This window comes from Podarcis erhardii (genome assembly GCF_964252035.2).
Source record: "Podarcis erhardii genome assembly, chromosome: 2".
In the NCBI taxonomy this organism is placed as follows: Eukaryota; Metazoa; Chordata; class Lepidosauria; order Squamata; family Lacertidae; genus Podarcis; species Podarcis erhardii.
The window spans coordinates 30,071,641-30,085,044 of NC_138498.1; the positions used below are offsets into that span (position 1 = coordinate 30,071,641).

Sequence of the window (13,404 nt, forward strand, 5' to 3'; positions counted from 1 at the left end):
CCCCAAATTTACTGAGCTGGGGAGAGGGGAGAGAAAGGGTAGGTAAATTGGAGCTAAAGAAAGCTAGGGACACTGAAGAACCCACCTTTAAGTTATTATTGTGACCCTGCAACCCAGTGGAGATTAAATCAAGTTTAATTTCTTGTCTTGATGAAGGGAGGAATTTGAGCAGGGAGGAATTAAGAGCTACAGATCCCAGCATTCCTGGCAACACAACTGTGTCATCAGGAACAAAGTGAGAACCTTTTCAGATGCCAGTTTACCTCCTCTACACATACCCCTGGTAAAACTGGGAAAGGCCACAGGGAAAACTAGAGATGGTGGGAAGCTGGCAAAGGTAAAAACCAGAGCTTATTGATAGTTATGGTGCATGGGATTCAGTGAGAGTGAATAGCCATATGACATATGTAAAATAAATTTTATAAAAATCTACCAGCTATTATTTCTTTTACTATTTTGTTGTGTTAACTAATTTGCTCTTTTATATCATGCATATTTTGCCAACATGGCAGGCAATTAAAGTAGGACTGCAACATTTAGTGAATTAAATGGTTAACCATTTTTTTATTATTTATGAAAATGGTGTCCTGACCAACCAACCAGCACATTTATTTATTTAACTTATTTTATTTTTAAGTGCAAATGTAAAACCTGCTGATAGCAAGTGCCATCTTCAATGAGGTACTCCCATTTATGCCACCTAAAGTGTATACAATTAATTTACTAAGATTTGTTTAATTGGGTGATACACCCGACATTTCATCTGCTTTAAAATGAGAGCACAAATGACTTGTTAAATCTGCATATGAGAAAAGCAATCTAAATATGCATGCTTGTGGCAACACACATCATTTTTGAAAAGTTCCCCACTTTTTCTTAAGCCTAACTAGTGTGCTATAGTTGCTAAAGTGCCACACTAGGACCAGGGAGACCAGAATTAAAATCTCTGCACAGCCATAAAACTCCCTGGGCCAGTCACTCTCTCTTAGTGTTATAAACCTTTAATGGAATGTTGTGTGAGGTTAAATAGCAGAAGAAGGAAACTGGACAGTGGATACTGACTTGAGCTCGTTGGAAGAACAGCAAGATATAAATGTAATAATAATAAAATGTAATAAATGTTATCTTTCCTCTCCTTTGCATCTCATGTTTTACCTTTTCTTATCCTAGCCCTACAAAGACCATAACTTCACACTCTGAACAGTTACATTATTCTGTAAATAGCATTATGTATAGGTGGATTCCTAAGTACACTGCTTATAACTCCCGTTTCCCCATCAAATCAGGCAAACCCCAGGCTTGATGGATCCTGGAGGTTTCAGAAAACTCATTTCCAAGGCAAACCACATTTTGCCTTGATAATTGCATTAGCATAAAAGCACAAATACAGTATGTTCAAGATGAGAAAGGGCTAAAAATGGGATTCAGGTATCATTTGGATATGTAGCAAAAGGTGGACCTAAGCACAAAATTTGGTGGAGTTGCAGTGTTCTAGAGAAGCAAAATGCCTCAGCCTGACCCACTTATGGGAGTGCTATGGCCTCACATAGACTGGAAGTGGGATGGGGGAGAGGATTGTTAAAATGCATGCATTTGCAGAGGAGAAGCGAATTTATGCCTATTGTGCTAGAACAGGGTGAGCAGAAGACAGATCAGGATCTAATGGTAGATCACTGTGTGATTTGAAGTAGATCAACACAGATTTCTGACCCCCAGCTATTTTACAAAGATGACAACAAATTGACTCCTTGCCCTTAAACTATGTTGAAAGAATGAAGAAAGCTGGAAAGGGGTGTGTGTCTGTGTGGGTGGGTGTGGGTGTAACCAAAATTGATTTTGGTGTAGATTTATTGTGAGCTCAGTTCAGTTCTGGAGCTCTAAATAAGTTCCTGGGCTCAGAATTATATAATTCTAAGTATATTTATTTTACAGCAGACTGTTGCAAAATTCTAATTCGTTGCAGCATTCAGCTGTGATGTCAGGGTCAGGAGGGTTGGATTCACCCCACCCCACCAGCTGCTATGAAATAACAATAAATTTCACATTTAGCAGCATAACAAAAGGTGCATATTAAGAAATGATAATAAACAGATTGCAACTGAGAGAAAAGGCCCCATGCACGAAAGCATCAAAAGGCTTTGAACATATGAAACTGGCTTATATGGAGTCAGAAGACTACTGCTCTGTCTAACCCAGTATTGTCTACTTTGCATGGCAGTGGTTCACTGAGGTCTCAGGTAGAGGGCTTTCTCAGTCTTGTTGCCTGAGACCCTTTGAACCGGAGATGCCAGGGAAGAAACCTGAGAACAGATGCATGCAAACCATGTGCTTTACTATGGAGCTATGGAGCCATTCCTCACATGCTTTTATCTCCATCCTGCCCCTCTCTATGCATAAATTATTACTTGTTCAATATTGCCTTTCCCCGCTCTTCATATGCTGAAGGGACTCTACGGCTGACCTGAGAATTAGTCTAGGCTAGTCAGCTACTTGCCATGAGCTAAAAAAAGCTAACTGAATCCATGAAGGTGCCCTATACAGAGCCAAACACTGGCCCATCTCAAGAAAGGATCCAAAACTCCATCACCGCACCAACCACCCATAACCTTCACTTCCATTAAGGCTCTCAACAGAGATAACATACCTGGAAGCCCACTTGACAACAATGGAGTGCCATGCTCCAAGTTACTTGCCCTCTGTTAAGAGGCTGGAGCTTGGGCTTATTTCGATGGGCTAAGACTCTTGTTAGAAAACATCCCTCTTCCCTGGGAGTTTGCCCAGGGAGCTATCAGGTACTGTGAACAACCTGATCCAGCCACAGATACCCAGGAGTCTATGCTTGCTTCTTGCTTCTCAATACTGCCTCACATCCCAAGCCAGTCTCCTCTAGACCTTGTTTAGCACCCAGAATGAGCTCACAGTCTACCCTGAACAGTACACTGCCAACTACACAAATGGTGTCACAAAGAAAGTGCAACTTTTCATTGCCTAGAAATCCATAATAATCTTACAATGTTAGTGTCAATTATGTGTAAGTGGTCTGAGTCCATCTAGCTCATGAAATTCTTATTGTGGCCTTTGGTCCTGAACAGGTTATCCCCCTCCTGCCCAGTGTAATTGAGAAGAAATTTAAACAGGAGAGAATGGGTTGGAGTTGACAAGATACCGAAAGTTTACATAATCTGCCATTCAGGTCAACTCAAGCGCAAACCTATGGACCAAGTTCAGGTTTCCTTTTTTTTACCATTTCCTTTAGAATGCAGCAGAGGCAAGGCTGGAAGATGCATTTGAAAAAGGAAGGAGGAGAAAAAAAGAAATCATGGAGGAAGAAGAAAAACCCAGGCCTTAAAGAGGTAAGTGCTGAAAGTAATGGGATTCCGTGTAAGTTATGAATTTTAAACACTTCCATAAGCTATGTCGTTTACAGCTGGATATGAGCTGTTCCTGTCTGAATATGAATGAGGAAGGCACTAGAGAGCTGCTTTTGTGCTTCAAGATGCTCTCACTCATCTCATTCCTTGGCTATGTTTTTCAGCTGTGCTCTAAAACTCTTTTAAGACACATGTAAATAACAAAATAGGCACCTCTTTACATTAGCAGAAGACTATGGAGAAATACCCACAGGAACTGAGACAGTGGGCCATTTTACAGGGCTGAGCTAAAGTGGGGGGGGGGGCACTTTTTGGAGAAACTCTTATCCCCTTCAAAAACTATGCCTTTTCAACGGGCAGGGCTCCAAATAAGCACAAAGGCAGTGGAAATATTTCCTGTCCTCGCTTACTTGGCTTTGCAATGCTATCATGTAGCCAAATTTCAATGGCCGTGTGACCATTTGTCATCATCTCAATGTGATCGATGATTAGTTAGAATCATAGTCTAGGAGCAATATTGTGCTTCATACTCTGGAACGGTCTGTGTGAATTTAATATCCGACCAATTCACTCTTCCTCAAAAATCTACATTACTTTAGTCTGGGGACTGGGATGATTAACATAGCAAGCCTGAGTAGTTTAGCTACAACAAACAAACAATCCTACAGGAACCAAAGCACTGTACTAATCCTGCCATGCTACTCTTATAAGAAAACAGACATGGAAAACTGCCTTACACCTGGGTCAGACTATTTGCCCATCTAGCCCACTGTTTCCCAAGGCCTCAAGTTTTACAACTCAGCCTTATAACAGGAGGTGCCAGGTACTAGGGCAGGGCCAAGCCAGTAGCTCTTTTTCTTTCCTGATCTGGGTGGTTTGACCTATTTCCCCCTTTTCACCTCCACATAAACACAGGAGCTAAGTGTGGAGGAAATGTCTGTGGCACATGAGTTAACCACGTCCATTATGATGCAAAAGGAGCAGTTGTTCTAATTGGGTGCTTTCCTGTCCTGCCCAGACAAAGACTGGAAATGAGGTGAGGTGGGTGTAAGAGGGAAGGTTGTAATGGTAGTGGAGGAGAAATAAGAAAGCAAGGTACAAGAATTCTGTCTCCATCCCACTCCCCGCTCATCTTTGCACAAGCTCCATGGATCACTTAGTTAACGGATGCACAGATGCAGACAAACATGAACACAACTGGCTTCATATAGAGTTCTCCATGAGCCCTAGAAAACAGGGAAACAGAAACTGAAATAACAATCAGCCCCACTCTCTAGTACAGAGCTTTCCAAACTTTTCCTAGACATGCATCATTTTGAGACATGGTAATTCAGTTTTACTAGCAAACCAGAGGTTAAACTAACCCCTTTTAAGAGATACGGACACACATTGTGCGACACACCTACACACTGTAGCCAAAACACTAATGTGTCGTGACACACAATTTGGAAAGCTCTGCTCTAGTATATTGTAGCCAACATAGGTGCTACTATCAACAAGGCAGTGCATCAAAACTAAATATAAACACCCAGTTTTCTAGGTAAGAATGCTGGAAGCAGCTGCAAATTCCAATCAACATTTGGTTCTTTTGCTGGGATTCTTAACAATGGAAAATGCATCATCCCCTTTCGAAAAGCTGGCACACTCACACACAAATGCAGCTGTGTCATTGTTCTGCATCTACACACAAAAACTTCAAACAAATTTCCCATCTCCTTTTGTCAAGTTGCTGTCCACTCACATTAAGAGCCTATGTGCCGTTACAAAGAACTACTCCTCAAAGCTTTCCTACCATACTCTGCAGAATAGAGATGAGGCGGCTTGGAAATGTGCAGGCTCACCTATCAGTGAATTCAGTGAAGAGTAGGAGCTGACTCTTCTCATCTTGTCAATGGTCTCAAAAGACAGGATATACTCTTCGTTCTCAGGGCTGCCCAAGGTGCTACTGGCACTGCTGCTGGTGCTCAAGTTCCCAGGGGAAAAGGCAACAGAGCTCCCAGCTGTTGAAGACAAAGAATAAGTACAGAAACATTGAGAGAAGCAAGTGTGCAAGGACAGTATTCCTTGGAGTATCAGTGTACAGCAGGATTTCCCAAACTTTTGAGTACATTGACCCCTCGATGTGCCAATAAAGTTGTCATTGACTCCAACCCAAATTCTTAGGAATGTAAATGAAATAAAGTCAAGAAATATCAATATATGATTAACATTTCTTAATTATCCATCACCATGATGTATAAAATTGATGTATTGTAATATTATCTTATTAAATATAGAGATTCATCATTGGCAAGGGAGGTGTGCTCTGTAAATGCCTATGCCTATATTTCTGATGCTCATAGCTCTCAATTAAATTTTTGGCATTATGCCTGTAAACTTCTTTTTCACTCCTAGGCCCTTTTCTTGACCCCCAGGTCTTCATTCATTTCCTGCATGATTGCATCAACCACAGGGTGTCGGTATTGGCGGCCGTGGAAAATCTTGCTCTAGAGCAGTGGTTCCCACTTGGTGGCCTACGGACCCCAGGGGCCCACAGAGCCCACCCAGGAGGTCCATGGCACATACCCATCAACTGTCCGGGACATCCCATTTTGGGGGGCCGTGCTCTCATGCAAGAGCACAGCACTCAAAAAATGTGCTTTTTGGAGCTGTGCTCTTGCATTGGTCACATGACTCACACGTGAGCACGTCCCTGTTTTGCGCTGGGACATGTTAGAGGGTATGGTGGCACCAATAACATATCCAAAACTACCACAGAGATGTCAACATTTTCAAAGGTCCATGGCTTGGCTTTTGAAAAACAGGGTGTCTGCAGTACATCGCTAATTAGTAACCACTACTCTAGAACATTCAAGTTATGGGAAGACAGGCTAGTTTAATATCTCTTTTTTAAAAAACTGTGTACACTGGAAATTGCAAGCAGAAGGGAGCTTACTGTGCTGTTCTTCCATCTTGCACTTGCAAAAAGCTAATCCTGAGGGTCAGAGGACCCTCTAGAATGTGATGGGTGCATTTCTAGGGGAGGGGGAAATCACCCCAAATCACATGGAAGCATTATGTGAACTGCCCTTTCCCCTTTCAGCACCTCCCATGCCTCTTCCAACCTTGGAGGACCCTCTTAATTGGCCTTTAACATGGGGTGGCAGTGGGAGGAAAGTGAGAGGAGACAGGAAAGTGCTCTTCTGTGAATTCTCTTCCATTCATGTTTTCCGGATCTAATCCTGCATCACATCACTTAGGTATGCTGTCCAAACTTTTATAGGGACTGAGTCGGTTCATTATTGCTGTGGTTGGAAGCAATCATATGAGTAAGCTTTGCATACATGCATTCAAAGAGTAAATGGTAAGAGAATCCTGAAAAGCAAACTTACATTCTTCATTCAAACTGAGATTCTGCAGAGACTTATTCAAATTCCTTACTGTCGTGACTGCTCTTATATTCCCGTAGGAGCTGACAGAACGGAGTTTTGGTGTGCAGGGACTGTCTCGCACTGGAGTCAGGCTTCCACCTTCTATGGAGACAATATTGTTATTCATTTCCTACCCCATCCTCCTAACACCCAGGAAAAGGATCACAACTTTCTGTTTTTAGCATGACTGTGGCCTAATATTATACAAAGGTGGGTTAGGCCTTGGTAGTCCATAAATGGAGACGCAAACTAACTGCTGCAAGTACCCTACTTTGGCATTAGGAGAATACATCATCCTGCAAACAAGACCTAAATCTGAATTACTGTTTCTATCTGTTCATTTTAGACTTTGCTGACCAAGTGCTGTGCAGCCTCCATTAACTCTAACAGGACTAACATGACAACCCCATTTAAAGGAATGTGGTGGGGTGTGATGGTGAGGTGTGAGGCTAGATAACTTGTCTGTAACAAAAGGTCAACCAAAGCTTTAGGGTCCCCCCGCCACCAGCCAAATGCTTAGCCGCAGTATACTATGAGAGCCTGGCATTTCAACTGTTTTCCTCCTTAAGAGAGATCCAAGAAGCATTTGTGCTGTATAAAAGCTTTAGAAATTCTGTGCCAGATATAGCTGGGTCTTGATGCTGGAGATAAGATGCTTCTTGTGCATTTTATTTACATAACAGCTTTAATTTATCCTGAGTAAACACGTTATTATTTTATTCAACAGCAACAAGAAAGACAAGGGAATGGGAGAGTAGGTTTTCATATTTTTTAATATAATCCACTCTTTCAGACAAAGGCGCTATTGAATTACTCATTGCAGTGAGACAACTGTATTTTCATCTAAATTATCTGACAGGAGAGGTTCCCAAGTCCCCAGAGATTATCCAGGATATTTAATATTTAAGATGACATTTCACGAGATAAAAGGCCAGCAACAATTTATCCAGATTTCTGTATTTCCCAAATTAAGAAGAATGTACGAAGAGAAGGAAAAGAAGAGGAGAAGCGATAGAAAACACTGATCCAGTCCACATGTCACAGTAAGAATAAACCCTAGCTTCATATCAAGGTTTGCTTAGAATAAAACAAACCATGACTCCCCGTTTGGATGTAATGCTAAGGCAGGGACTGTGGTTTGTTGCTCCTGCTTGTGCTTTGGGAGAAGTGAAGTGGGAACTATTTGTCCTTCCACAATAAATCTTTAATCTACCATGATATGTGAATGGAGCCAATATGAAGCCCTCATTTGACCTTCACACACAAAATCAGTTTTTTTGGGGGGAAGGGTTGCCAAAAATACGTGATTTAGCCAATAAACTGCCCTCCCTCATAGAATTACCTTCCACAGTTTTATTATAATTTTTTAATAAAGAAAATGATGTATTACCTGGAGCAGCTGGTGATGGCAGTGCATAGTTCTTTTCTTCTTCCATAAACTGCAAGGCAACAGTGCAGAAATTGCTTTCATACTGGACCACAAGGTGACTCAGTGCAACCACCAACTCCTAGGGAGAGGCCAATGGAGGAAAAACAGATTTCTGAACACTGTGTGCATGTGAAATAACTGACAGCAAAGAACTCGAATCACTGCAAAAAAACAGGGAAGATCTCATTCACCTGATAATATAACGGAAAAACAGACACCCATCTGCAAGTCAAAGTTCCAGGACTACTCAAAGAACAATGTTTCGGGTATTGAAGGCAAATAAACAAATTGATGCAGTAATCTCCACTCCAAATTCTAAGGTTAAGCCAATATATTTCTGAATTTAACCTAGCTAGTCCAGGAGCAAGAGTGCTATTGAAACATTCTGTTCACAGCTCAGTGTATCTTGTAAAGCAGGGAGGAGGACCTGTTACTACGACTCCTGCCATCCCTGACCATTGGTCATACTGGTGGGACTGATGGGAATTGGAATCCAACAACATCTGGGCTGTGACAGGCTCCCCCATCCCTCCTGCTTTATTTATTGGGTTGAACATTTTGACTTTAAAGTACCAACAGCAAATATTATCAATCCTCAAAATAGCATATAGCAGTACAGTACTTTACAAAGTTCCCTTTTGTGAAAATGCAGTAGAAAGATTCTATATTATTTATTATTATTATTATTATTATTATTATTATTATTATTATTATTAATTGAATTTATATACCTATACCTGGAGGTCTATTTTGTGAGCAACTTTAAATAAAGCAAGCAACAGAATCAAGTCCCTGTGAAAGCAGCCTTCTGACAAAATGAATACCCATTTGTCACCTCAAGTGGGGACGAGGGCACTTTTTATACTTGGCTTTGTGAAGCATTGATTTTTCCTTCACTTTAGTGTGACGATCTTAAGAAAGCTGGAACATTTGACTCCAAAGTGAATTCTTTGCAACGAAAGATCTTTCATTATTGGCTACTCTCTAACTTTTTGATGCAGCCGAGAATTGTCAAACTGATCTACTGCTACTGGAAGAACTGAAGGGGAAGGGAGAACATTGTGCCATTCTTCTCTGGTCCATTCAAGCTCCTCTGTAGGACATAATGAATCATAAAAAGGGCAAGGTTCTTGTGTGACCTCTTGGGTCATGGTCCAGACCTTAAAGCCTTGCCAACCTTTTCTATGATGATTCCAAGAGTTACAGAAATAGCATGATGCCCTGTTAGAAATGCATAACTGTTCACAGTGGTTCACAGTCAGCTCAAAAAAGAAATCAAATCTGACATTGGGCAAGCAGAACCTTGGTGGTTTAGGGGCAACACAACCTGCTACTTATTTTCTGTGAAAAAGGCAAAGATTTCTTGGTGGGAAATACTGAATTCTGCAAGACCAGCACAGAATTTTGTTTATTCTATCAAAGTCTCTTGTTATTGTTGTTTAGTCGTTTGTACAGAAGGATCAGAAACTTACCAAGGCATTTTCTTAATAGCCCTACACAGTACTACCAATGTCCTATTTACCCAAACAGAGGCTAGAAAAGATGAAATGCATTTTGCCTATGATAAATTTGACAGGACTAGGCAAGAAGCTCTGGTCACAATGCTTCTCAGTGCTATCAAGTGACTGATGTGCTACTGCTCTAAAGTGGGAGGTTAGAAAAAACAATCTTCAAGGGACTATTGTTTCATCTCAACCCTCTCCCCACCAAACCATTATGGAAAGCTCTTTGCTGAATAGAACTGTCCTGTTTCCCTCCTGCACTTGCAAAACTCATCCTTCTTCCTCTCGGAGGGCTGCCACATACTTCTTGTTTCCAGCAACAAATTAATATTTCATATTTAATTTGGTAGATTGTAATGTAAGACTCTGCTATCAAAAGGGTGATAAATAGGAAAGGACTACAGAGACAAAACGTGGCTTCTGTTTCGGGAGGAAGTAGCAAGAGCATCAAGAAATTCTGCAAAGTGTTGAGGTCTTGGAGAGAGAGGCCAGGACAGCTAATCTCATTTCCCTGTCCTCTTTTTTTTTATGCAGCAGCTCCAAAATGAAAGTAGTGACATACAAGCCTGACAGCTCTCTGCTGACAGATATCACTTTCCTTTGGCATTCAGCAGCACACTTTTCAATGATGGATATGGTGCCAGGTCTAAAATAATCCTTTTCTAATGCCTGGTCTTTCATTATTTTGTTATGCAATGCCCTTTTTCTGTTGCAAAGGGATTTCTCATACTGTACAGCAAATGAAATGCCATATTGATAAAGGCCTCATGCTTGGCCCCACTGGGCAAAATGAAGCAGCCTGACGTTCAGGTCAGACAAGAAAAAGCATTTTGTGTTTCAGAGTGATGGCCCCCGGGAGCTGGGATGGTAAAGGGATCCATGGCGTGTATGCCCTCAATTCAAGGTCAACTCCCCCCACTGACCCTATACCACCTCTTGCAGCAAGTGTTCTTTATCACACTCTGGGTGATGAAGTTAATTTTATTTCCCCCAGGACAGGGAGAAAAGCAGAACAATGTTATTCTTCAGGCTGAAAACAGAAAGGCGAGTGAAAACTGAAATTTACGTAAGCCTCTCAGGAAATGGAGAGACAAAACGATTGACACGACAGGGCTTGTGATTCAAAGAAATCGCCAACAAACAGAGAGCCAGTAAGACCTGCAGGAGTGCAAAAACTTTCCCTGTTTCTCGCATTGAGGAAATGGCACTTGCTTACATATGATGAAGCAGTCTCAGCAGCCAAAGATTCACATTGGCTAACTATCCCCCCCCCCCCTCAAACCATTCTGATGAAGACAAGATGTTAAAACAAGGAGAAACCAATGAGAAGTGGCCACGTGGGAGGTAAAATGGGAAGCCTGCTGTGTTATCAAATTACTGTAAGGATTCTACTGGCACAAAGATCTAAGAAGACTTGCCTGCAGAAGCAGCAGTGTGCAAAGGCTGTACACCACAAACAAAAGCCAGTTCCAAAAAACAAAGCAAATTTTAGGACAGATAGCCATTGCCACTACCACATGTACACAAAGTATGCATATTCATCCTCATGAATCTCTCAAAGAATGGCCTAGAGAGTGCCAGTTTGCGGACATGCCATGTTTTCTTTATTGCGTAATGCTGCCAAAACAGAATTTCAGAGCTAAGGTCTTATAATGGTGCTCTTTTTCTGCAGAGTCCATACCGGACGGACACCCATCATGTTATGGAATAAGAGGGCTAGATTTAGACATCTGGGAATCCTAAATTACCCTGCGATTATAATACACTGTACAAAAACAACTCAAATGCCCGGTTTTAGAATTGTATTTCAATAGAACAGACATTAAGTAGTTTCCCCTGACCTGAAGAATCCCTACGGAAATTCTAATGAGAAAGGGGGAAACTTAGCAATATTTTATTATTGTTTGCAATTAACACAGCACTTTGGAGCTAAAATAATTTATCTTGAAGGCAAGCCACTATTATTTCCACGTTATCAAACTGAGGCTTACAGTGAGTCCACAGCTGATCTTATATTTTAACCTGGGTTTTCTCTTCAATACATGAAATAGTTATTGGGCTATTTCTGAAGACTATGCGTCTTTTGCCATTTAATGTTTGGCAATAGTCATGGGTGCAAGGATTCACCTTGTAATGTTTTAAAGCTGTTGTTATTCAGGGCCGCCTCACATGTTCATGACCTGCTCAAGGGAGGAAAAAGGAAACCTAAGCACAAATTGCTAAGGGACAGTCTGAACAGATCATATAAACATAGGATGAAGCTGCTGAATAAGGAATCTGAGCATTGGTCCATTTCGTCCAGTATCGTTTACTCTGATTGTCAGAGGTTCTCTGAGGTCTCAGGCAGTGAGACCCACAGCTCTGCTAATTGGAATAGGCTGGAGGTTAAAACTGGAACATTCTGCATGCAAAGGATGTGCATTATCACTGAGCTATGGGTTTTCCCTGTTTTCAGTAAATCAAAGTTTTGAACAGCTGCAATGAACTATAAAAGTCCGTGCAGACAGGACTAACAAGCTGAGCAGTAACACAGGGGCTCTAGCACCTACCCCTCCCAACCCCATGTTATACCTTTCGGACCATGGGACTTCCATCGTTGATGAGCTGAGCCAGCATCATGGCAACGTTGTGATCAATAGTGGTAGAATGATCTGTCCGCTCAGCCGAATTGCCTACAAAGGTGCCAAGGGCAAAGACTGCAGCACAGCGAACCTGAAAAAGAAACATAAATAATCTCTGTCCAACTTAAACTCTTAGCATACACTTTGTCACTTGCATGTTTTAGTGCAAAGATGTCATAAGATAACATATCCATCCTATTGGAAAGGACTCCCAACATTAAGGACACATTTAGTAAGTAAATGCAGACATATGAGAACTATGTTTTTTTCACATGGCCAGTAGACCCTCAACACATCAGCTGAAATCTGCAATAGTTAACAGATTACAGGGCTGCAATAGTTAATAATCAGTTAGTATAAACTTTAATCAAATAAATTAACTGGGCAGGTATTCATGGGCTTTTCCTTCTCTTCCACCTTACAGTCCCCACAATCTGCAAAATCAGCTCCAGAAAACTGAGAAATCCTCTGTAGTGGATTTTGGGCATGTACAGGGAGACAAAGACCAGGGGTTCTATTGCACCAACAGATTTCCATTGCATAAGAAGGCAGACATCACTGGATGTTGCCTAATACAAGTATTCATAAAAACTACAAGTGGTGAGTGCTCTTTTAAAAGAGGCATTCTGTCTTTTCTCTTACATAGAAGGGAACGTATATTAAAAGATGACATCTGCTACAATGAAGAAAGCTTCCTTCAGAATTACTATTTTTACCCATATATAGAATTAATTACTAGATAAATCACTCAAAACTCATGAAATTAATTGACTAAGATTTCTTTTAATCATGTTCATGCCTTATTAGTTAAGATCTTCATAAATTAAACAGCCTTTGAGGCTGTTTCATTAGCCAGCCACTTTAATGGTTATTTGAATTGTTTTAAAAGGTGTTTTATATTTAATTGCTGTACACTTGCCCACATATGTTATATGGTGGTATAGAAATACTTTCATCAATATTTTTTTTTTTTTAAATGAAAGAATACTTTCAAAGTTTAGTGTTGTGTACCGTGATCAGATCAAGTACTATAGGGAAGCTGTTTTGGGTAGCTAAGGCAAGCACATGAAC

General features: G+C 41.0%; 1 protein-coding gene across 2 annotated transcripts in view; it reads right to left on the bottom strand.

The window, feature by feature from the left end:
• The window catches only part of RPTOR (regulatory associated protein of MTOR complex 1), a 328,366-nt gene that overhangs the window by 70,547 nt on the left and 244,415 nt on the right, over nt 1–13,404 (bottom strand). For both annotated transcript variants that reach the window (XM_081849519.1, XM_081849518.1), the window contains exons 17-20: nt 12,284–12,424; nt 8,172–8,289; nt 6,743–6,883; nt 5,213–5,371 (exon numbers count right to left, since the gene is read on the bottom strand). In XM_081849519.1, coding sequence (XP_081705645.1) covers nt 5,213–5,371; nt 6,743–6,883; nt 8,172–8,289; nt 12,284–12,424 — 559 coding nt within the window. The remainder of the gene's footprint in view (nt 1–5,212; nt 5,372–6,742; nt 6,884–8,171; nt 8,290–12,283; nt 12,425–13,404) is intronic.